Here is a 24,524-nt window from a genome sequence, read left to right as displayed (position 1 = left end):
GTTAGTATGTGGCCATCTTTTACATAATAATAACTGAACATTTTGAGAGTCTCGATGTATCTACTGCATGCCCGGCACTGTGCTACAGACCTTACCTATATATAATCTTCATGGCGAGCCTACGAGGTACCACCTTACTCCTTTCCTTTTACATTTACCAAAGCTGAAGCCAGGCTGAGTACCTTGCTCAAAGGGTGAAAGTCAGGAATGCTGCAGAGCTAGTATCTCAACCAGGTGTGCCTGACCCAGAGTCCCATCAGCTCATCCTGTAGACACAACCTACATCACGGTTTGCATCAGAAATATGTGGGGTTGTCAAGGGGTCTTATTTGTTCTCCAAATATCTCTAGAAACTCCAGCCCAGGATGCCTCCTGGTAAGTCCTGCTTCCAAGGACAAGTGAGCACCAGTGATGCCAGGGGCTAGAGCAGAGCAGCTCTGGACACACTGCCCTGCATCACCAGGGACAGAAGCACCAGGTAGATGCCCACGTAATGGTGATGACGATGAAGAAAAGTGAATAAAATGGAGTCACTATGGTCAAGCTGCTAAATTATTAAAAGAAAGTAAGCTGATGCATTAGGAAACGATTCTATTTTTGCCCTAACTAGCCTAGGAACTTAAATTTCTGAACTTTCCAGTCCTGCATCAATACCTGAATGTACATCGGTCTGTTATAATCAATGCCTGGACATACATCAAAGCTTCAGTTAACCATGTGAATGACCTCAAGAAGAAAATGTTCCACAACTCAGACCCTAGACATCTGGGAGATCACCCTCGGAGCCAATCCGCAGACTCAGAACTTAGGACTGACATTTTCCCAAACGTGTGCTTTTTACTATACTCCCAAACCGTTCTTTCTTCCTGGGAAAACTGCGGATATTGCCTAGCTGTGTTTTCCCTTTGCAAACCCCAAGACCCTTAACTCAATCTTTGTCATTTATTTCTAGCCAAAGCCTCATGACACTTCTGAGCTGATGGACAATGCCTTGGTTTCAGTCCTCCCTGTCGCGGGCCCTTATTAACACACGTCCCTCCCATAATCCTCACAGCAATCCTGTGACTATCATTATTCCGATTTTACAGATAAAAACTAAAGCTCTGAGAAATTCAGCCATTGCGGACAGGCACCCAGCTGACCTGTGGAACTCCAAGCCCCTTCCCCGAGGCCTCCCAGGGCCTTCAAGTGGCCAAGGTCCCGTTCTGGACCCTCCTAGGGTAGGGTTCCTTTCCGGTCCCTTCTCCGCCCCTCGCTCCACCCCGCGCAGCTTCCTGCGCAGTCGCCGCGGCTCCTGGAAGCCCCCAGGCTGGGGGTGGGGGATCGGGAGCGCTCCGCTGTCCCCAGGTGCCGGCGGCTGCAGCGACAGCTCCACTTACTTCCACCGCGGAGCAGGGCGCCCGCCGCTCGCAGGGCCGCAGCCATGTTCGTGCCGACCCAGAGCATTCCCGGGCCCGCGGCCGGAGACCTGGCGTCCTGCCGCGGCGGCACTTTCAGCCGGGGCCCCACTGCGCCCTCAGCCTTATCTCACGCGCGCCCACCCTCTGCGCCGCGGTGGCGCGCCCGCTCATTCGCTGCCGGGCCGGGCCGGGGCGGGGCCGGGAGAGGGCACGCCCCTCGCTGGGAGCCCGCCGCGGCCCGCACCGCATGCGGGGTGAGGAAGGGCCCCCGGCTGTGCCAAAGGCCCCCTCTCCGCAACCACCGCCAAAGCCATGCCAAACGCCCGCCTTCCCCCTGGTCACCCCGGGTGAATGCCCTGGCTGCATGTGCCAACATGACCAAGTCAGGAACAGCAGCCACAGCTCAGCAAAGGACTTTCTCTACACGTTTCCATGACTGTTACTTGGCTATGAGGACGCTTTGTCTCAGTTCTACATTTTGCTTGCCTAGTTACAACACAACTGTGCCAACCCAATTTTGTTTTGTTTTGCTTTGTTTTCAGAATGGGAAAAGGAATTCTTTTATACCAGACGCTCATGACATTATTATTATTCAATTTCCCCGTGGTATCTATGTAGCAGAGTTTGACAGGTGCGACCACAAAGCAAACATTACACTGCTAAACATGAGGGCATTAGAAAAAGCGAGGGCCAGTCCGGCAAATGCATTTCTTAAAGAGATGATAGTATGGTGAGGTTTGTCAATATCAGGTCTGCGCTCCTTCACCAGGTAACCACCTGACCCCAATCCAGCGCGGGGAACAGGTACCGTCCTCAATTCTAGGCATTTCTATATTCCCACACTTCTGCTCGCCAACCCCGCCAAGATGTTCAGTGCGAACAAGACCACCTCTTGGAACAGAAAGGTCTGCGACATCATTCATTCATCGGACAATTATCAAGCGCTTACTGTGTACCTGGGGAAAACAGCACTGAACAGAGTACATGAGGTGCTTACATGGAGGTTAGGGGAGAGACAGAAAACAATCACCATATGTACTAGTTTGGGTAATGATGAGTGTTAGAAGAATGAAGCAACATTAAAGGAGTGAGGGGCCGGGTGGGGTATGGGGGAGGCTAATGTAATTTGAAATAGACGAGTCAGAGAAGTCCTCCCTGACATTCCAGCAATGACTTGAAGGAAGTCAGGGAGCAAGCCATGTGGATAATGAAGTCTAGATTGGGTTGAAAACCAGTTTTCTGCAGCTACAATGTGTGCTCTTAATTGAATTAGTTTATTTATTATTAAAGTTAGTCCTCCTTATAAGTCCAATGTAAAAAAGGTCAAATGAAATGGGTTGCCTTTCGTGTCACCTCCATGATCTTCAGACTCAAGCATGAGACATTCATTCCCTGAGAAGCGAACAGTGAAGCTCGTTGCAGGTATCAAACTGCTTTCCAGTACGTTTGCTAAACTCTCTACTGTCATAGCGAAAATTATGTCAGTTTCATTTGCCCTTTAAAGAGATGATCTTTATAGATAATATACTTCTCTACTTAAAGCCTAAATCTATTTCTTTTAAATAAACTAGATAAAAAGAATGCTGCACTGGGAAAAGTATAGACAAGGCTGGAGAACTAGAAAATGCCAAGGGCTTCGGACATCTGAGCTACATGGACTCTTCTCAGCCACCTCTGGGAGCTCTGGATAAGTTACACCTCCATCTGGGGTGCTGTGCCCCTCCTGCTAGGTGAAGATAACAGGGTCTTCTGGCCCCTCCCAAGCTAATTCTGATGATTAGTGACGAGGCATAAAAGATGCCAGACCGCACATCATCACCAGTTGGGAGGGGTTATATTTATATCTGACCTTCAGAAAGAAGGAGCTAGCAAAACATGATTTATTGAATGTATCAACATAACATTTTAAAATATGAATTAGCACCTTTTCATCCATTTTATTCACAGCCCGTATTTTCATTTTTACTTTTTAAAAACCCAGTCAAAATTCATTTATAAAACCTCCCGGTGCCCATATACTCAGAGGCTATAAATGGAAATAGAACTTCACTATTTTTCCCAACAGAGAGTATCATTTGTTATTTCTAATCTATGGCTTATTTCTTACAAACATCAAATATAACAGCTTTCCAAATGAGTAAATTTTTATGTTCTTATGAAATGAAAGAAGATAAAGTGTTTTATAATGGCCCTTTTCAAAACTGATTAGAAAATGGCCCTTAACCTAGAAATTGTGAATTATAAATATGGGTTTACTAAGAAAACCAGAAAGGCCCTTGAAAGGTTAAAGAAATTTATAAAAACATATGAGATTTATATATATGTATACATTCATTTTTGTATGTATTCGTATTGTATGAATGCATTTTTTTTTTTCTGGCTTATATATAACAAAATTATATACTGCTTCCCTTAGCAAGCAGAGGGCCAAAGGCACAGTCTCTAGGCCAACACAGATAAGTGTCACCCCCACCTCGCAGAAGAGGGTTTGTCTGAGCCGGAGTGACATAATTAGTGAGGAAAGCACTCTCCTGTCACAGGCAGTACTCTGAGTTCAGCCTGTGGTCCTAAATAAAATGAATTTGTTGGTTTCAGCTCAATGCTTCAGGGAAGTGGGGATCGCGGAATTCATTATTTGCCATGATTGGCACCTCGGAGCTATACAAACTAAATTTAGATTACTCAATTCTGTTTCCTTAATCAGAAAAACAAGGCAAGTGGGGGTGGTGTTCAATGCAAGAGAAACAGTGGCTATGTGGGGGCAAATAGTGATTACTCAGAGAAATCGGATCGTCCCCACAATTGTTTTACAGCCAAGAAGCCACCAACTCCAGGCCAGTGCGACCCGCATTGACTTTCCCTCTTAACCCTGCAGGGCCTTAAGCCCTCTAGTGGTGGTGGGCTGACTGGTCCATTTGCCCATATTTACTGAGAGTCTATGAGGAAAGCAATGCGAAGGCTAAAAAAGTGAAAAACTGGACTCTCAAGTAGCTTGTTCACTTATTGAAACAGATACAGATTGTATGGAGAGCTTCCCAATGTCAGGTACATGGTAGGCACTGGGCAGGCAGCCATGAATGGGACAGTCTCTGCTTTCATGGAATCTACATTCTAGAAGGCAATGCAGACAATAAACGAAAGATACACGACAGAATGTCAAGTATAGCTAGGGACCACAAAGAAAAAAAAGCAGCAAAGGAATGCAGGCAGGAACTGCTTGTTTCGGTGCTGGGCATGGACTCTCTGCAAAGGTGGCATTTGGGCAGGGACCTGTGGGGAGTGAGAGAGGCTTCTTGCAGAAGGACTTTGCAAGCAGAATGGTCCGGAGCAGCAAGGGCTGGAACATATTTGAGGCTCGTATTATTTTCCTGGGGCTGCTGGAACAACGCACCACAACACAGGTGGCTTAAAACAATGGAAATTTGTCTTCCAGTTCTGAAGGATGGAAGTCCCAAATCAAGGCATCAACAGAGCCATGCTCCCTCTGAAATCTGTAGGGGAGAATCCTTCCCTGTCTCTTCCTAGCTTCTCCTTGGCATGCAGCTACATCACTCTGATCTCTGCCCTCATCATCACTTGGAATTCTTGTGTGTCTGTCTTTGCACGACCAGCTTTCCCTCTTATAAGGATACCAGTCATATTGGATGAAAATTGACCTCATCTTAACTTGATTACGTCTGTGAAGACTCTATTTCCAATGAGGTCATGTTTACAAGTATCAGAGGTGAGAATTTCAACATATCTTTTGGGGACACACAATTCAACCCATAACAAAGCTTTTGAGGAATAGCGAAGAGACAATGTATCTTGAGTAGCATGTGTGGGGATAAGTAGGAAAAAATTTCAGCCGATTAATGCAGGACTTTGTAGATGATTAAAGACTTGTGTCTATCAGGTGACCACCTTCTAGCAGTGATCTGGGTTCACGTTTCAGAAGGCTCCCGCTCCAGTATTGACACGTACTGCATGGCTCAATGCATTCATTTCAAGGGTTGTGACTTTTTTGAGTATATATTGGGCAAAAATGTTTTTTTCCTGAGTGTTACCTATTCCCTGCTGGTGGAAGGGTCCCTACAGAGCCTTTCTTGGTGCCTCTGCCAAGATCCAGATCTTTCACCAGTCCTAGACCAGGTTTGTGTGGTTTCTTGGCTGTGGTCCTGCTCCTTGCAGGTGTGTACATTCAAACTGGGGAGCTGACTCTTCCCAGCAAGCTTTCACTCCCTAACCCCAGCCCTGCGCAGACAGCAGGGTTCTTTGTCCTCTGGTCTACAGGGCCAGCTTTCTAGATATCTTTTCATAGAAGGGCCAGCCCTCCAAGGCCAGGCTTCATGCAGGCCCTTGCTCCACCTTTCTGTCTGGGCGTAGGCATTCTGGGAGCTGGGGACATGTGTTCACTTTGTGAAAATTCATGGAGTTGCATGTTTATGATGTATGCTCTCTTCTGTATGAACATGATACTTTAATAAAACCTTTTTTTTTTTTTTTTTTTAACACCTACAGCACCCAGTCTTCCTAGGTGGTCTCCAATCCAAGTACTAACCAGGCCTGACCCTGCTTAGCTTCCAAGATCAGGGGGGATCAGGTGTGTTCGGGGTGGTGTGGCCATAGACTGAAAACTTTTCTTTAAAAAAAACAGCCTGTGGTGCCTTTATGTGGGTTCAGTTCTCCCTGTAATCTGTATCCCTATCCTAACCCATCCCTAGAGAGGTTTTCAGACCCTCCATACTTCCCCTCCTCCAATTCTAACATCTAGAGATGTTTCACACTTAGCTAAGATTTGGGGGCCAGGAAGCATTATTATAGTTATTCAGGAAATTTACCTGTTTAGGGTCAGGAGCAAGAGGGGAGCAGAAGATTCCCTGATAAAAGCGAGTGATGATTTCAGGCTGAGTGGATGAAGGAATGCTTTGTCATCAAGGTGGTCTTTGGACTTAACAGGAGTAGGCTTGGAATATACTAGACGTGGGGGGGGGACACAATGGAGGCAGAAGAGCACAGGATAACTAACGGCACGCAAGGCATTCACTTGGCCACCACAGAGGACATGCAAAGGATTCAGAAAGAAGCCTGAATGTGCTAAGGACTTGGACTTTGTAGGCTAATGGGAGTCACCAATAGTCATGATAGTGACTGAGAAGAGAAGCCTGTTGGGGTTGTGCTGAGAAAAATAACTGAGCAAGTAGGGTGCAAACTGTAGCATGCAAGGGAGGCAAGCAGGGTGAGCAAATAGGAGACAGGGGCCACAGTTCTCCTGAGAAGTATTGAAGAGAGTGGCCATGGGAAGCAGCAGGTGGTTAATGGCACATTGGTGCTCAGAGAAGGGTGAAATCAGGCAGCGCCAAGGTTTCCAGCCCTGGCAAGGCCAAAAAAGAGAAACACATTAGTCAGCATAACAGCTGGTTTGAGGCAAAGACGAGTGTGCTTTTTCACTGTTTTCATATTGTTGTTTTTACCTGTTTTATGTTATAGGAAGGACCAACAGGTATAGCTATCCAACAGGAAATTTTAGTGGTCACCTATGTAGAAACAAGGATTGAAATTAACCATTCATTAATCGTATTTTTATGAAACAATTTCCAGAGGATTCATCACTCTCCTTGCTAATAGCTAATAATTGAACTTTTTCCCCCTTTCACTTATGTCTACTTTCTTTGGATTTGTCTTCAAATACAAAGTAAAAACCTTTGGGTAAAAACAGGGACTCTAAAACATGGATGTAATTTCGCTCCCTCCCTCAAACCCCAGTAAAGTGTCAATAGAGGTTTTATTGGTGGTGGTGTTTTGAAGTACAAATCTAAAAGGATAAGGAAAAAAAGAAAAGGGAACCATAGCAACATAATTTTGGAATCTGGGAGATGGATAAATGGTTAATAATTCAGCAGACCCAAGAAAACTGTATTCCAAGCTGACCTTCCTAAGCCAAGAACCATCCAGATTTACATGACAGAATCCCAACGTGGTTCAGGATTGGCAGCACCACATACGTCTGGAAGTGGAGATGAAAGAGGAGAGATGCTACAATGAGAGATTGAAAGTTTGTTGAAGAGGTCAGACTGCCTAGATTCCCCCACTGCAGCAGGCGACTGTCCCCGCCCACCCCGCAGCCGACTGGAGGTCTGATTCCTGGAGAAGCAACAGAGGGCTCTGGACGACATACCAGGCAGGTTAGAGCAGAAGACCACTGGCAAGAACGGAGTTCGAGGAACCAGACTTACTGACAGTGCAGAGACCCACAGTAGATGGGAAGTCTGGAATCCGACCAGTCTATGAGGAAAGACCTAAGGATGCTGACATCAGGGATGCTCTTGCTAAATGGCCCAGGCAGCTCAACCAACACGAGGCACACATCTCCTACCCACACACTTTGAGCACTTTTATCTTCTATTTGCAATTCTCAGCAGATAACCAAGCACCATGCCAAGGAAAGCCTCTAACAGGGAAGACAGAGACTCAAACAAACAGAAAAAAACAGCGTGGAGGAAACTGGGACGATGTGGCCAGGAATGGCTGCAGGACATTAAAGAAGAGAGAAAATTAACACCTAAGTCATTTGAATTGCTACAGTATTAGCCTCCCATCTGTCCCTAAAACTTTGAGCAGGTCTGCCACACAAGTACCAAAGACGAAGGGATGTTTGGTGTGAGTGTCAACTTTAAGAACCACATCAGGAACAGGTTTCATGGGGCAAAGAATATCAGCCTAGCGAGGGGAGAGTGCCACAAAAGCAGGGCTCAGAAGCAGGGTGTCCATGAGCTGGACACTGGGCAGGGACATGGGATGGGGTCGTGATGCCTGGATTACAGCAACAACTACACAGTGAAGGAATTAAAGCCCTGTGGGGGACGTCTGCTGCTCATCGTGAAGTTTCTCGGCCTGATGTCACCACAACCTTGACTTCCTTATCCCCACCTAATTCCACTGCTCTCCTTCAGTATTTAAAACTCTCAACTCATTTACACAATTAAAACTCAGGCTGATTGAGTCTAACCTCTTCACCTAAATTCTGATCATATAAATTGCCTACTTGAACGCAATTAGAGCACGTTCACACTCTTAAAGTGTTTTTTAAGATACAGGCTAAATTTCCATCTGTCATTTCATTTAATTGCAAAATAAGATATGTGTTCAAAAATAACACAAAAAGATTATAAAAAAATGCGACTAGGACCCACATCTAATTTTTAAAAATCATTCCCGTGTAATTTTAGTAATGACTACCAAATTTAGTAATATCTAATTTCATATCATGAAAAATATACATATACACATCATGAAATATAAAAATATAAAAAAATGCATAAGGCATGAAATAATATGAAATAGAGATGTTCAGCTTAAAAAATTTAAGCCAGCAAAGAGCTTTTACGTGTCTATTTATTGACTGGTGGGAATACATCACATTGAGAATACATGACATGCATTTTTGGGGAGAAATTAACCAAATCTGAAATGAAGCCATTCAATACACCTGCTAAGAGTTAATAAGGTAGCACAGATCAGATGTGAGGGCATGGTGGGGACGACTCAGTCACTTACAGTTATCATTAAGATTCTAGCTGTAAATTCTTTTGGAACTTATTTATTCTTAATTATTTAGAAACTACTAGGAAAGAGGGAAGATCAACCTACCTCTTTAGCTAAAAGTAATACTAAGAAGAATGCTGTTCATTGAAGCACTGAAAAAAAATTTTGCTCTTATTTCAAATTGTTAAGGCAATTCCATTTTTACAAATTCTTCCATATATATTTGTATGCCTCAGAATTATAAGCAGCTATACAGATTTAGAAAAAATAACTGATACAAGAGACTATTCATTTAATTCAAGTATCTACTGTTGAATTATACTCTAATACAGATTTTTACACCATATTATCAATTTTTCCCCAAGATGTTTAACTCATTGATATAATAAAATGATATAAAGAATTTAAGTTACACTTAAAAGTACAGAAAGATAAACTGGAATGTCTTAGACCATAATTAAAAACTGTTTAATTATATATATGGCATATATGAGGCAAAGATCATAACCTATTAGTAGACAAAATGCTGAAATGCATTCATAATTGCAGAGTTACATACCACGTCTTTATCCCAACTTTTGTAATGGATATTTTTTTCTTAAAATGACAATATCGATGTCAGTTGATGTTCAAGTGATCTGGATTGCTTTTTGTGATAGCAGGAATAGAAAACAAAAAGAGAAAACAGAACCAGATATATTCCAATGGAATAAAAATGGGAAGATCTTGGCTTTTGTTCTTTTTAAAGAGGCAGTCTGTTGTTCTCACAAACTGTATTCCTTCCTTCGTGCTTCAGGAGGACTCGGTTATGGCTTGCAGCGCTGGACAAAGCGAGGGTACAGGCATACGTCTCGGATGTGATACCTATTCAGAATCCAGGTTAGGAATCGTTCTAAGCCCAAGCCATATCCTCCATGAGGACATGTGCCATATTTCCTCTGTTTAAAAAGGAGAGAAGAATGCTTAGCTTACAACTTTGTTTAAAAAGTTGAAATTTTCTACTGTGAAATGAGTTAGCTTGTTACGATTAAGATTCAACCCTTAATCTATATGCCACTGTGGACTATGTGTGAAGAAATAATTTGGTATGAAAAATAAACCAGGGATTAAATGCCACCATGGAAGAAGAGATTTCAAACTTTTAAAATAAGTCAATGTCTCTCTTAGTCAGAGGAAAGTGAAAAATACCACTAGATGTTGGTAGGTTCGAATGACAAATTTTTAAAAATTCAGCAGCAATGAGCAAGCAAGCCAGCAGTTAAACAGGTTTTCAAATAAGTTAACATATATTAGAAAAAATAAAAATAGCAATATTCGCGTGCCATATTATTATAACCACAAAACTGAATATGGTTCTTCGAATGCCAAAGTACCACCCTGAATTCTCTTCTTTTAAAAATTTCAGTTTATATAGAACTATTACAACGAAAATATTTTAGAGTATTAAAAATTTTTACCTGATCTGTGTACCAGTAATAGGGAGTGGGATCGATTCCTTCTCTTTTATAACCTGCCAGCATTTCTTCACTATCCCAGATACGCATTGAGCCTCCCACAATCTCACCAACATTGGGCATCAACACGTCAACCTTTACAGACAAGTGAATAAAATGCAGTTACTACCAGGCTGTCAGACAAGACACTACTCTAGAGTTTAAATGAAAATCATAATTAAGCTCCTATAGCTAAAAGGGCACTATGATCATGCAAAATTCAAATATTCAAATTCTATAATTTAACAAGGTCTGTTAAACCCAATCAGAGGACCAAAAAAAAAAAACTTCTCAAAATAGTCATTCTGGATTTATGAGATATTTGTCATGAGCTGTATCTCTTTTCAATGATAGTCCCCACCCCTTTAAAAGCAAAATTACTAATACTATTTGAGTCACAAACTGACAGATTCAGTAAGGCGGGAATCCTCCGGACATCGCTGCATATAGAAGGACTTGATCTCTACAGGAAATCGACACAGCAAGATTGGCTCATTAATGGTGTCCGTCATCAGTCTCTCAGGAGCTTCTGGGATATCCTGAGGTTAAATGAGACTTCATTAACATTTACAGTTCGAGATGCAACAAGACAGAAGCAGCTCTTTCACCCAACAGCAGCCCTTCACCTTATTAATGCAATACAGGAGAGCCTACGCACCCACCCAAAACCCATATACATGGGTATAAGGGACAATTTCTTCAAAGAAGAATTAATACATTTATTTAAATGTATTAAAAAATTTACACAGTTGTTAAATAAACTGTAAATAGACCTGCCTCCTTCCACAGTATATCTCAAGTGCCATGCTGCTTGAGGAATGAAAACGAAAAATAACCAGATGAAAACCACCCGAGCCATTATCACTGAGACTAGATGCTGCTCTGTTACTTTTTTCAGTGGCTAGTTTTAACTAGCTCTGAAGCAACTGCGGTCCACTTAGTACCAAAAGGCACAAGATAAGCAGTGAAAGCTCCAGAACACAGTGCATGCTATTAATAACACCAATCTTTAAACTTGCCTGTTATCTGCATTTCTATTACAATAAATCTATATGCCTTTGATGGTAGTAAGATAGTCATAAGATAAATAACCTATGTGAGATTTCAAGTGCAACCACATCTGGAACAGTTAGCCAAGAAATGTTAGATGATGCTGAATCAAGTTAATGTTTTTCTCTCAGAACACCCTTCAATAAACCACATATAAACTCTAGTTAAAGCTGTAAACTCTTGTCCCAGTAAAAACTGAGAGAACTGGACAAGATTCACTGATTTGTTGAATGCAAGAACTGACGTGGAGCTTGGGCAGTCACCTGGCACAGCTGCTTTCAAGTTCTAGTCCCTAGAGCCCTCCACCCGCTAAAGTAGAGAGGAAGTGGGAGGCAAGTGGGAGAACTCTGGTCTCAGCTCTTTGCTGCTTCACATACTAGAGTTCTGCATAAAATTTAATTAGGGGAAAGGGGTCTTACTGTACATTCCAAAAAGCCTAAAGACTGTCAGTCTACTCTAGCGTCCTCATGTGTATGGATGTGGAGTAAAGGCTGATATGCACCGAGGGCTTCTTGCACCATGGACCCTGCTAGGCATTTGGCTGATTGAGTCATCACGCCTCCAAGGCAGAGGAAAGATAAGAAACCAGAAAGCAGGGTCACTGGCCTTCAGTAATATAGCAGTAAGGACAGCAGTGGCAGCTAATCCCCCCTGGAAAGCCTTCATACTCCAAAGTTTGTGTTCTTTCCACTCAATCGCACCACTTTGCAGAATATTAAATAATAACAGTTCTCAATACAAATTTTATTAAACATTACCAACTGAATTCATTAAACGATAAGTGTAATTTATATAGACCTACTATACTGTTTGTCTTTCTATAAATTCCTTCTTAAAACAAAACAAAACTCTATCTAGCAGTAGTTACATTTCATATGTAAAGCAGTTAGATTTGCAAATACTGTGTAAGGAATGGTTAAATGCACAGGGATGAGGGTTTAGAAGAATGTTAATAATCTATACCCCCAATTCAGGTTAGGAGGGTGTCCCCATGCAAAACGGATTCATGCTGGGGCACCACACCACCTTCCCCATCAAGGCTTTCTTTCTTGGTTTTGCATTTTAACCAATGGCAACTTTTTTCTTTGAATCTCTTCCATGAGCAGGAGTTTTAATTCATTGTTTTGGAGGGAGAAATCCTTTTTGAATGAGCCAGATACTTTCTCCAGATAAACAAAACAAATGTATACACACACCAACATTTTGCATGTAACGTTACAGTTCACAAATTTCTGAAGCATCCTGCCAGCCCAGAGAATTATAACTAGAGCTTGTGATTGATCATGGAACAAGAGGAAAGAGGCAAAGGATGAGATGTGAAGGCTAAGAACTTGCTAATGTTTACTGAACACTACAGAAAGGCTTACTCTATACATATTAACTCAATGAATCCTTGGCCAATCTCAGGCAGTTGTTCTTACCATTTATCTGATAAGCAGATGCCTCCTACATCAGTTAATTAAGCAGAAGTAGCAATCCACGTAAGCACCATGCTGTCTTTGAAACAATGATTAGAACAGAATACATACCTCTCCAAATTCATAGAAAGTTCCATCTTCTTTCTTTATATTGTTTTCTTTTAGCCACACAATAGCATCTGAATAGTTCATCCGTTTGAAAGGCCGTTTGGGGGGCTTGAAGTTCTATGGTCAAAAGGAAATATACAGTGTCTATAAAGAAACCATTAACACTAAAATTTCCATTTTAAGAAAAACGATTTAGCATTATTGTAAAATATTATTATTGTAAAAAATACAGATATCTCTATAAATGGAAAACATGAACTTTCTCTTATGTAAGTTAAAATATTATGAAATTATTGGCAATGTTTGGTATCAAATTTTAGTCTTCAAAATATTAGTTCAGAAATGAGTGAAGGTGGTCAAAAGGTAAAAACTTCCAGTTATAAAATAAATGAGTCCTGGGGATGTAATGCAGTTACTAATACTGTGTTGTAAATCTGAAAGTTGCTAAGAGAGATCTTAAAAGGTCGCATCATAAGGGAAAAAAACTGTAACTGTGTGGTGATGGATGTTAACTAGACTTATTGTGGTGATCATTTTGTAAGTATACATATATCAAATCATTATTCTGCAAGTACACATATATATTAAATCATTATGTTGCACACCTGCAACTAATGTTACATATTAACTCTATTTCAAAAAGTATGTATTAGTCATTGAAATTTCAAAGTTCACCAAGCCATCAAATCTACAAAAACTGAGGATAAAGACTTCATTGCCTTCCAAGAAGAAATCATCATTTGCATTCTCACAGGACACTAGACCTACCGGGTTGAGGTCATACACTATGCTTGCTGCAGGCGATTTCAAGACTCTGTCTACCACGTCACAAACCAAGTCCTCCAATCGGTTTAGGAGGTCCTCAAAGGTCAGGAAAGGGCACTCAGCTTCCACATGCGTGTATCTGAAGAACAAGAGACTAGCTCAGAGCTGCTCTTCATTTCTACAGTTTCTCTCAAGCAAAGATTTTAACACTGGGCAACTGTCCAGAAAGGTAAAATTCCAGCCTTGCTAACCTACTCCCAACTCTGCAATTAGTTTTAGACCGCCCACCCATCTTTTGCCCTCAAATAGTAAATTCTTGTTTATTCCTTAACATATAAAGGATCGAGGCAAATGAAAGACTAGACTAGATCTTAGCTACCTATGGCCTAAGAGGCAACACTTCTTACATGGTTTCCATTAATTTATTCAACTTCCTTTCATATATTTTCTTAATATATTAACATTTTTACATAGACATCCTTTGTCTACATAAGGATTGCTCTTCTAAACATATTTTGTTAAAAAAATTTTTTTAAATAAAAAGACAATTCCATACTCGGCCAGGTGCCTTCGTGTCCTGGATTGTTCTGCCCTGTACGACTGTGCAATACAAAAGACATCTCCCAGAGCTGGAATGCAGGTCTCCAGGTACAACTGAGAGGACTGAGTCAAAAATGCCTCTTCCCCAAAATAGTCAAGCTTGAAGAGTGTAGCGCCGCCTTCCACTTGTGTCTGCACTAATGTTGGAGGAGTAACCTGTTCAAATGGAAGGAAGGAGTAAATAAATAAAGGCCTATTGTGAGCACCTCTATTCAAGTTTAAAAATGGCGAAAGGTATTGTTTGCAAGATGATGAATGCACACTCACTTCACAGTACCCCCTATCGAAGAAATGATCTCTAAAGCACCTGGTGACCATGGAACGTGCTTTCATGATTTTGGACATGTTCTCTCCTCGGATCATCATGTGTCTGTTGTTGAGCTGGACGTCAACGTCGGACTCCTCATTGATCAGGTTATCAGCTCCTCCAGCTGGGGCTAACCCGATCAGTTCCCAGAAGTCACAACTCAGCTCATGGCCCCCGGGAGCCTACATTTTAAAAAAGGGAGTGGGAGAAAGAAAAAAAAAAGGGAGAAGACAAAAATTTTACAGTGTTAAAGATTTTAGTTTATGTCAAAAGTTTTGGTAAGCTGCTATTTCTAAGAACTTCATTATTATTAGCCTACCCTTCTAAAAAACAAGACCCAATAATTTAATTTCATATTGACATACTTGGTATTTTGGTATATCTTTTCAGCCTTGGCCCAATAATTTAAAATAACTTAATATCCACATTGAAAAACTCCTTAAATGCAAAAGTTTAACTCAAAGCTATTCCTCTGGGAGACTTTCTTTCGACTTTATTTCTAGTCTATTAGGTAGACTCTAGGGGCTCCCTCTGGTGGTTAACATGTCACATCTGTTTGTTTTCTTTCCCAGCCAACAAATATGAACAAAAATTACCAACAAGTAATTCTTAACTGGTATAGGTTTGGCTTTGGAACAAATAGCTTTCTGAATATCAGAGTTTTATTTAACTTCTTTAAAAGAGGCTTTCAAATTCTATTCAGAAAGTTTCAGATTTAAATTACTGATCTTTCCTGAAATTCTTTGGGTAGATTGTTAAGTTTTTCTACCTAGCTGAAAAATTATTCACATACACACAGCACAGTGGCTACATTATGGCCCATGACGATTATTTATGAATTCTATAAGGTTGGAAATCCCTAAGTTTGTTACATCTTATGAGCTGTACAGTGTTCATATTTCACTGGAAAATGAAAAGGCATACTAAATTAAGCAAGTGCACTGTACTTGTGTTTTATAAGCCAAATACCAAAAGTACAAATAAAGATATTGGAAAACAAACAAACTAATCTGCAAATACCTATTCAGCCAGTAAGGAACTCAATTCACTCACCTGCTTGCCCTTTGGAGTAAGATTTAGTATTCCATACACTGCAACACTACTCTCAGTGGACAAGACTACGCCACTGTAACACTGACACTGAAGAAAGATCAAGTTCAAATTTAGTTATTCATATTTTACATTAAAATAGTCTAATATACATAAGCAAAGGGGATTATTTACAACCAAATTTTCTGCTCCAAAACTAGTAAAAGAAGAAGATGGCCATCAATCTTTAATATTAATAAAGAACAGCTACTTCTATGAAAGATTTATCTATAAATACATATAAATGTAAATATGTACTTTACATACATACATGGGCATAAATGACACTTAAAAGTATTTAAAAAGCTCATTTTTCATTTTAAAATTCAGACTGTTAAAATAATACACAGAGTCCTTCTAAGCTATGATCACCAATACTTGCTAAAATCATTAGCAAAAAAGTGATGGAGAACTTTATAATGAAGGGATTGCGCTATCAACACCCAAACCCATAATTAATAAAACAAAAACAATCGGATATTATGTGTTTCATGACAATGCAATTGGAAGAACACAGTTTTGCCCGTGCAATAGTCGTGTACCACCCTCTTCCAAAAGAACCTGAATCTGATTAGACCTAAATCCAGCTTATGAAAAATAAAGAAGGTAAAGGAATATGTTAAATTACACCGAATAAAGAATGGCAGAAATTCCACAGGACAAACAACCAGGTTTTTTCCAACAAATAAATTTTTCCCATAATAACAGCTGAAAATATGTATACAGATCCTAAAATTCCCAAAATTAACGATCAAGGAACCTACTGAAAAAAATCGAATTTTCAGTTACGAATAAGAGAAAATATTTACCAAATCATCTGACAAGACACACTGAAGATACCCTGTACCATCTCGCAACACCAGAAACATTAAATTCTTTCCTAAAAATGAGAAAGAGAAATTTAGCTGGACTGTTCTCAAGGCATTTAAAAGTACTTTCTCATAATTCAATCTCATATAAAGGAAACTCCAAGGTCAAACATTGACAGTTCGAATCTCCCACGTGGCCCCCTTCCCCTGAAGCACCCACTGGTAATGGCACTGCTCAGTATTTGTAAAGCATTTTATATTCTTCATTGTTCTTTCAAATCCGATGTGATCTGCATGATCCACATGATGATGGGAAAGCAAGAGAGTAAGTAATGAGATGAGGATTAGTCTTATTAACCACTGAATCCCTTGCCATGCTTAGTGTGGTACTGTGCGCTCAGCGGGAGGTACATAAATACTGTCATACAGAATCACTTTTTCTTACTTATGTCCCACTTCTTTTTTACAAGGACAAGGGATTTGATAAACACTTACAATAAAACATGTGTAATAAAGTAACGAAAAGAGAAAGAGAAAGCAAAATATCAAGACCTGGGGAGAAGAAGAATGTAAATATACTAATTATAAATGTTAACACTACTGCCAAAAATTAGTTTCAGGTTTGGCTCTCAACTTTCTGTAATACGTCCCCTGCTTTTCATTAAATAATTAAATTCAATTAAACAAATATTTACTGGATACCTCTTAATCACTAATTGCTTACAGTTAAATAGCATTTAAATAATTTAAAGATTTTTAAGTCATGTTGAATAAGAACAAATTTAGGATACTGATCACTATTTCCTTTAAAAAGCTAGCATCCAAAATCCACGATACCTCTGAGTAAATGTTTTTATGTTCTTCTTCATCTAAAACCAGGAATATTTAAAAATAAAAAAGAGAAAAGGAAAGCCATGCCTTTTACCTTGCCTACGCAGCCTGTGGACCCAGCCAAACACCTTTACTCTTTGGCCTCTATATCCTTCTAATGCGTGAATCTTCACCTGTCAAGTTAAAATAAATAACATATGAACAATCGTGCCATTTATCACATATCAACTTCAGTAATATCAGATGAATGGCAGTAAAGTGGTAAAAAGTCACAAATTGTGGAAAACTGTAGCTAATTACTCCACTGCAGGTCAGAACCAAAAAAATATCACCATACTGGAGTGGTTAAAAAAATAAAAACAAAGTCTTCTTTCTCTTAGTATGAAACCAACAATGAGAAAGACACAGAACTTCAGAGACCACTATAGAAAATCAGTGAATAAATGAATTCACAATAGCAATGACTCAAGTCCACACAGACCCTTAGCCTTGACCTCACAGTCCCTCCCCCGCACTCTGGGAGGTGGAAATTAACAAAGGCTAGCTAGCTTTTTGTTTGGGGTATGTAGGAGGGGGGAGATGAGTGGAGAAAGGGGATGGAGAATACAACCTAGAAACAGCTTACTCACTAAGGAAACAGAAAAAAATATGACAATTCATCAGCAATAAGAACTGTTTGAAACCTAAGCATGCCCATTCACAGTCCAATATTCTGTCCTAAAAAAATATAGAAGAAATCCAATTTCATAAAATCACAAACATTTTATGCATTTTAAAATATCATAGATTTCCACCTTTTATTTCATGGTGAGGAAACGGACACTTTGGGAGGGTAAAAACACTCGACCAACACCACACAGCACAGCCAGGCTGGATGGATCCCAGACCTGCCAGTTTTTGATCAGGACAGAATTCATTCGACACACAATTATTAAACTTTATAATAAAATAAACCCCACAAAAACTATCAGCCTCAAAACTCTAAAACATTATTTCTCTCTATCCCTTCTAAATGAAAAGGAAAGACAGACAAATCAAAGGAACAAACCTCACAGCAGTCCCCTCAGACACAGAAATAACAGTCTGATGTAGCAAGTCCACAACATTCACAACAATACCTGTCATACTTACGCATTTTGGCTCTGGAAGACTTGGATCGCTTTGAATAGTAATCTTCTTCGCTTCTTCCAGGTTCTTTTCTCTTCTCAAGTTGTCTTTTGCCTAATTTTAAAGACAAAGCAATTTGTTAAGGTGGTTTCTAGTGTTCTAATTCCCAAAAAATGTTCACAGTGGCAAATTCGTTGCTCACCTCTTTTTTTTCCCGGGATTCACTCTTCATTTGTTCCCTATGCCACATCTTTTTAATGTTCTTCATCTGTGATTTAGAAATAACATCCCACCTCTAGAGAGAAAAACAGATATTTGATATTTTCAAGACCTCTATGTTCTGATGAAAATTTATTCAGAAAATATAATTCTGTAAAGGTTGTGGCTCACCCTACCTCATTTTCTTTTTGTGAATCTACGTAAATGGTAGGAAATGGTTCTTTTCCTACTGTCATCAAAGCCTTGGGTGAAGAGGGAGAAAAAGAAAATGTCTTTAACATTGTACAATATTTGAAATCAGAATAACACTTTCATTCATTATAGGGCAACTTCAACTATCTAGAACATAATCAAGAGCCAAACAGAAAGCATAAAGACCCCAAAAGTCAAAAGTAGAAGTAGCAAGAATGGCTGGTTGAAGTATTAAGAACATTTTGTTTAAAGCAGAAGCCCTCAGGTCCTTTTGCAAACAATTCTAGGAAGTTACGTTACACAGTATACAGTTTCCCAGTACAAGCAGACTAGAAGCAACCAATTTTAAGTAGCAGTAGGGACCAGATAGAGGTATGCTGACAACAGAGGAGAAAGACAATAGCACAAACCAATTGCAGATCACATCTAAATGGTTAATCTTTGCTAAGAAACAGGGAAGTAAGTTATTTCTGAAACTCTTTCAGCAAAATAATGGTTAAGAACACAAAAGACTAAGCTTCATTTAATTTGAAAAATAATCACCTGAATAATACCTTTTTTCACTAATACTAAGACACGTTAGGCATTGTTGTCATTATTATTTTACAGTTTGGTTTCTTAAAAAATAGGTAGTTAAAGGTATGTAAAAGGTAGATGTTTTCTTAACTGCTTCAAATATCCCTTTAATTTTTCTCCCAAGTTATTAAGTCAACCAAGAAATGTAAGGAATTACTACCTTCAGTCTCAAGGTCTGAAGCTTACAAAAATGACCCACTTTAACCTGATAAATCTTTTTCATCTTGTTTTAACAATAGTTCCAAATCAATGATTGGTGCAGAGGAGGAGGAAACCTGGACCTTTTAAAAACATCAAAGACAGTTCATCTTTTTAAGAATTAGACTTTGCAGGATGTTTGCAAATCGTTAGGAATTTATATACTTCCTGATACTCTAATCAACCCTTTTATATCACTGAAATTGAAAGACCCAAACTGTAATTCCCCAAATCAGAATGGCACTTTTGCTGACAGTGACATTCTACAAACATTCACCTAATCAGTGTTGTGAGTATGCAGAGCCAAGTCATCCCAACAACCCAGAAATTAGAGAAAGATTTTCCTCTAAGAGTTCAAGAAGTTGGACCTACATATGATACATCAAAGCATAATCATAGAGTGTGGCCTAAAAGAGGAGACAGAATGCTCCCAGAACAGGAGCACTTGATAGTAACCTAAATAAATACCCCCCTGATCTGTAGTTGCCTTTCCAGATATGTCTGCTTAGAGAAAATAAATATGCTAAACTCATTCAAGGATTCTAGCCCCTGAGAAATAATAGTATATTAATAAATTAGTATCTGGCTTCAAGCTCCAGACTCATGAGTTACTGAGTATGTGTTCTGAGAAACAGGTCCATTCTTGGTGTAATGATATAAATTAGGTCTTTGAGTTTCAAGGCTCAGGATCACATCCGGATTTTAGTGGCAAATTCACTAAGAGGCCTCAGGAGTCAATCTGGAAGAAACCTGGGTATGAGCTCACTGTGCATGAGGGAAGCTGATTTTTATTTCTATTAAGAATTGCTAAACTGGCCATTTGACTCACTGGAAAGAAAAATGCCAAGAAGCAATGCTGCGCGATAAGGAAAAAAAGAAGACACCTTTTAAAAATGTTCAAATAAGTTTAGACAGATTATCTAATACTCTTAAAGCTACATAACTGTATACAATCCTACATGCCCTTTTCTGAAAATTCTCTTCAAAACCCAGTGCTTGAAACAAAATTATCAACAAGTCACGTTAATAATTGACATAAGTCATTAATAAATGCAAGTCATTAATAAATGTTCTCCTATGAGAAGAGACACTACCTTTAGACCTGTTTTAAAAGGTTTCTCCTTGGTTCCATCACCGGTGGCATCATTTCCCTCTCGGTCTGAGACATATAGCTCTGCTGTTTTACAAAATGAGAATAAGTTACTCATTTGGACAATAATTATCAATCATCTCATACTACGTTATCCATTCTTTATCTTTGTAAACTGAGCACTCATTGATTAGTAAAAAATAACACAGTACAAAAAAATCATATAATTATTTTCCCATGCCCCCCATTTCAATGACATTCATCTCATAACATATTAGTTACAAATTTAGCTTTTCAAAATGAACTTTCATCACTTTAATTTGTGATACTGCTTCCCTCTACTTGAGACCCCAGTAATAAAGAGGAGCTTTGAAGTTGGCCAGACCAGTCTGCAATCTTGGAATGTTATAACTTAAAAGCCAGGGTGACCCTGGAAAATTCTGTTAAACTCTTTGAGCTTATTTCTTCGCCTTAAAAAATGAAGAAAACAATACCAATCATGAAGGACTGCACTGAAGATGAAATACAATTACACAAACAAATCAGATATGCCAGTGCCAGTGCACAGATGTCAAATAAATACCAGTCCCCTCTGGCCTTTAAAAGAAACCAAAGCTCTGAGGTGAAACAAATCACAGAAGGCCTCACAGCTAAGTCTGAGCAGTGGCAACCAGGTCTCCATTTTTCCTTTTTCTATATACACTGTAAGGTCTCCCGGGAAATCTCAATATAAATGAGGATGTGTGAAAGAAAATTAGAACTCTAGTCCTTTCCTGACGATCACTCTGAAGAGCTTCATATATTGGGGTACCTTTGATGTCTGACGGTGCCTAAGTCTCAGCGGTATCACGGGATTTTTTGCAGTGGGGCGGGGCAGGGCCGGGAGCGGCCGCCATGCTGGCCCCGGGCACGCATGGCTGGAGGGAAGCCCGGGCCAGCCCAGCAAGTCCCGGCCCACGGGTCCGGGCCCCTACCGCCCGCGCGCCAGTCATTCGCACGTGAACAGGGATGGCGCGCCCACTCTGTGCCAGGCAATCAGTGCATGCTGGTAATCGGCCGGAATGAGGTTCCTGCTCCAGGCAGGGGCACCGCGCCACTTACACACTCCGGGGTCCCTGAGCCTCACTCACCGAGTACCATCGCTGCGGTCGCCCGGGTTACCTCCAAGGACATCGTCTACCAACACGCCGCAGCCTTGTCACCGAAACAAGGACCTGAGGAGTCCTTGACTAGAACGTTGCATCATCTAACGTCGTGAATAGGTCGCTCCAGTGAGTCACCGGAGCGTCGCGGCACTATTGGCTACGAAAGGTTAGGGGACATGGGCAAGTGTCGCCGCAGCCGCCCTCTTTGGGTGGGGCCGAGACAACTTCCGGTCCGGCGCCTCGGCCCGGGGCCTTCCGGGCTTCGGGCCTTCCGGGCTTCGGGCCTTCCGGGCTTCCGGCCTTCCGGGCTTCCGCGGCGCCTGTGACCCGGCACTCCCTGATGCTGGAGACGCGGTGGCGCTGCTACCCTCTCCCTTCCATCTCCACCCCCTACTTTCTCTACTGATCTTACAATTCTGCCCCTCGCTAGAAACTCCCGGGCTCTCTTGGAAACCAGACCAAGGATTTCGGTCCATATCCCCAGATGTTGGAACGCTTGTGGAATAACTGTCATTGTACCAGATCCCCAATATTTTTTTGTTGAGTCCACTTGGGTGTGGGTACTGGCCCTGAGAAATGCAGGAGCAGGCGTTTGCTGTTATAGAAAGAGAGAAAGAGAGAGAGAGAGAGAAAGAGAGAAAAGGGAGGAAGGGAGGAAGGAAAGAAGGGAAAGGGAAAGGGAAAAAGGGAAAGGGAAAAGTTAAGTTTAACATTGAGTTGGCCCATATGGAGGCCCGAAACTAGTACTCAAAATGCAGAGTTCCCCGATGGCTTGTAGGTACACCATGGATTAGGGGGTGTGCTAGGAGCTAATTGGTTGGACATAAGGGTAATGAGTCATTTTTTTCAGGTCTTGAGGAGAGTTCTGAGGTCTTGTCTTGCATCTCTCTGTCAGGTGTCATGGGAAAGTAGCCAGGGGGATATTCCACCTTAGGGCTCAGGAGCTGAAACATAACTTAGGTCAAGATGTCATCTTTAGCCTGCCAGAGGTCTGGTCCCTGTGACCATTAGGTCCAGGCTACTGTCTTTGCTGCCTGCGGGGTCGCTGATTATCCAGGGAAAAGGTCAGGTCTCAGAGGTGGAGGGGGTGGGCGGGGGATGATTTCTAGAGCTAGGATTTAAAACTAAATTTAATCAAAGTTATAGGGACCCACTGTTCTATTATCAATATATTGAGTGCCAGCAAAGAGGTGGGGTTGGGCCAGGCCAGGAACATAGTTAAGAACATAGCTCATATGCATTGCCCATTTTGGTGCTTTAACTTTCTAACTTCAATGAATGGATGTATTTTTGTATTTATGACTTGCACTGTGGTATATTTTTATTTAAAGTTAGAAGGATCCCTATTAGGAAGGTCATAATGATGTTGTGGAAAGAACTAGGGCTTCAAACGTGGTTGGAATTCTGGTCTGCCTTTAACTAACTGTGTGCCTTGGGATAAATTACCTAACCTGTCTGAGCTTCAATTTTCCTATTCATGAAGGAAGATATAAGTTCACTGCCCAACACCTAATAAGTACTAAATAAAGAGTAATTAACATTATCATTCTCAACTTAGTGGACTATTAGAGTTTGTCCTTGAGTCAAAGGAAAACATTTTTTTGTTCTGAAATAAATTCTAAAATAACTCTATATATAGGTTCAGAGTCTATCAAGAGTATCAACCAAATTCTTTTCTTCAATAATATTTCACCCAGTTTCATGGACTGTCTCTTTCCCTCTTTGATGAATGTTTTTTTGCTCACCCACATGTTTATTACCTATTGCTGCAAAGCATATTACCCCAAACCTTAGAAGCTTAAAACAACAAACATTTGTTGCCTCACAGTTTCTCAGAATCAGGAATTCAAGAGTGCCTTAGCTGGGGCTTCTGGCTCAGAGTCTCTCATGCATGGAGCTGTGGGAAGGGGCTGCAGTCATGAAGGCTTGATTAGGTGGGGATCTACTACAGTGCTCAGGTATGGCGGTTGCATAAGGCTTTGGTTCTCTTCCAGGTGGACCTCCCATAGGACTGCTAATGACAGATCAGCTGACTTCCCCCAAAGCAAGTGGTCATAGAAAGAGAGAGCCTGAGACTGTATTAGTTACCTACTATTGTATAATAAATTATTCCCAAACTTCAAGTAACATTTGTTATCTCACATTGTCCATGGACCAGGAATCTGGACAAGGCTTAGCTGGTGCCTCTGGCTCTGGGTTTGTTGAAAGGCTGCAATTAAGGTGTCAGTTGGGGTTGAAGTCATTGCAAATTAAGATCCTTAAATCTCACCTGGGGTAGATTCTTTTCCATGCTCACTCAAGTGGATGTTGACAGGATTCAGTTTCTTGTGGGCTGTTAGACAAGTCCCACTCAGTTCCTTGCTATGTGGGACCCTCCATAGGGCAGCTTGCTTCATCAGAGCAAGCAAGAGGGCAAGAGAGTATGCAATGAAAATGGAAGTCACAGTCTTTTGTAGCCAACTCTTAGAAATGATACCCCATCACTTTACCATATTCTAGTCATTAAAATCGAGTAACTTGGTCCAGCCAACACTCCCAAGAAAGTTTTTACATAAAGGTTTGCATATTAGGAAGCAAGGGTCACGGAAACCATCTTAATTGCC

At 40.7% G+C, this 24,524-nt stretch overlaps 2 protein-coding genes and 1 pseudogene across 3 annotated transcripts in view; all 3 read right to left on the bottom strand.

Moving 5' to 3' along the window:
- The window catches only part of FECH (ferrochelatase), a 32,513-nt gene extending 30,971 nt beyond the window's left edge, over positions 1-1,542 (bottom strand). The window contains 2 exon segments of the mRNA XM_023531172.1: positions 1,143-1,375; positions 1,378-1,542. Of these exon segments, the coding sequence (XP_023386940.1) occupies positions 1,143-1,375; positions 1,378-1,446 (302 nt within the window). The 5' untranslated portion in view covers positions 1,447-1,542.
- A 4,349-nt stretch (positions 1,543-5,891) lies between these two features.
- LOC111740387 lies at positions 5,892-6,010 on the bottom strand (annotated as a pseudogene).
- A 2,746-nt stretch (positions 6,011-8,756) lies between these two features.
- Positions 8,757-22,139, bottom strand: NARS (asparaginyl-tRNA synthetase). 2 transcript variants are annotated; one of them, XM_011361104.2, is made up of 15 exons: positions 21,907-22,139; positions 20,781-20,863; positions 18,897-18,962; positions 18,704-18,796; positions 18,526-18,615; positions 17,489-17,567; positions 16,564-16,634; positions 15,719-15,805; positions 14,626-14,847; positions 14,315-14,514; positions 13,762-13,897; positions 12,997-13,110; positions 10,825-10,956; positions 10,382-10,513; positions 8,757-9,862 (listed from the first exon to the last, which is right to left on the bottom strand). In XM_011361104.2, the coding sequence occupies exons 1-15, from the start codon at positions 21,947-21,949 to the stop codon at positions 9,731-9,733; spliced, it is 1,680 nt and encodes a 559-aa protein (XP_011359406.1). In that variant the 5' UTR covers positions 21,950-22,139; the 3' UTR covers positions 8,757-9,730. The 2 variants fall into 2 exon arrangements, with proteins under 2 accessions (XP_011359406.1, XP_023386921.1); XM_023531153.1 differs by having other exon boundaries at positions 20,781-20,860.
- Between the last annotated feature and the right edge of the window lie 2,385 nt (positions 22,140-24,524).

This window comes from Pteropus vampyrus, unplaced genomic scaffold (assembly GCF_000151845.1).
Source record: "Pteropus vampyrus isolate Shadow unplaced genomic scaffold, Pvam_2.0 Scaffold62, whole genome shotgun sequence".
NCBI lineage: Eukaryota > Metazoa > Chordata > Mammalia > Chiroptera > Pteropodidae > Pteropus > Pteropus vampyrus.
Note: the sequence above shows the minus strand (reverse complement) of the source record. Positions and strands in the feature narration are given on the sequence as shown.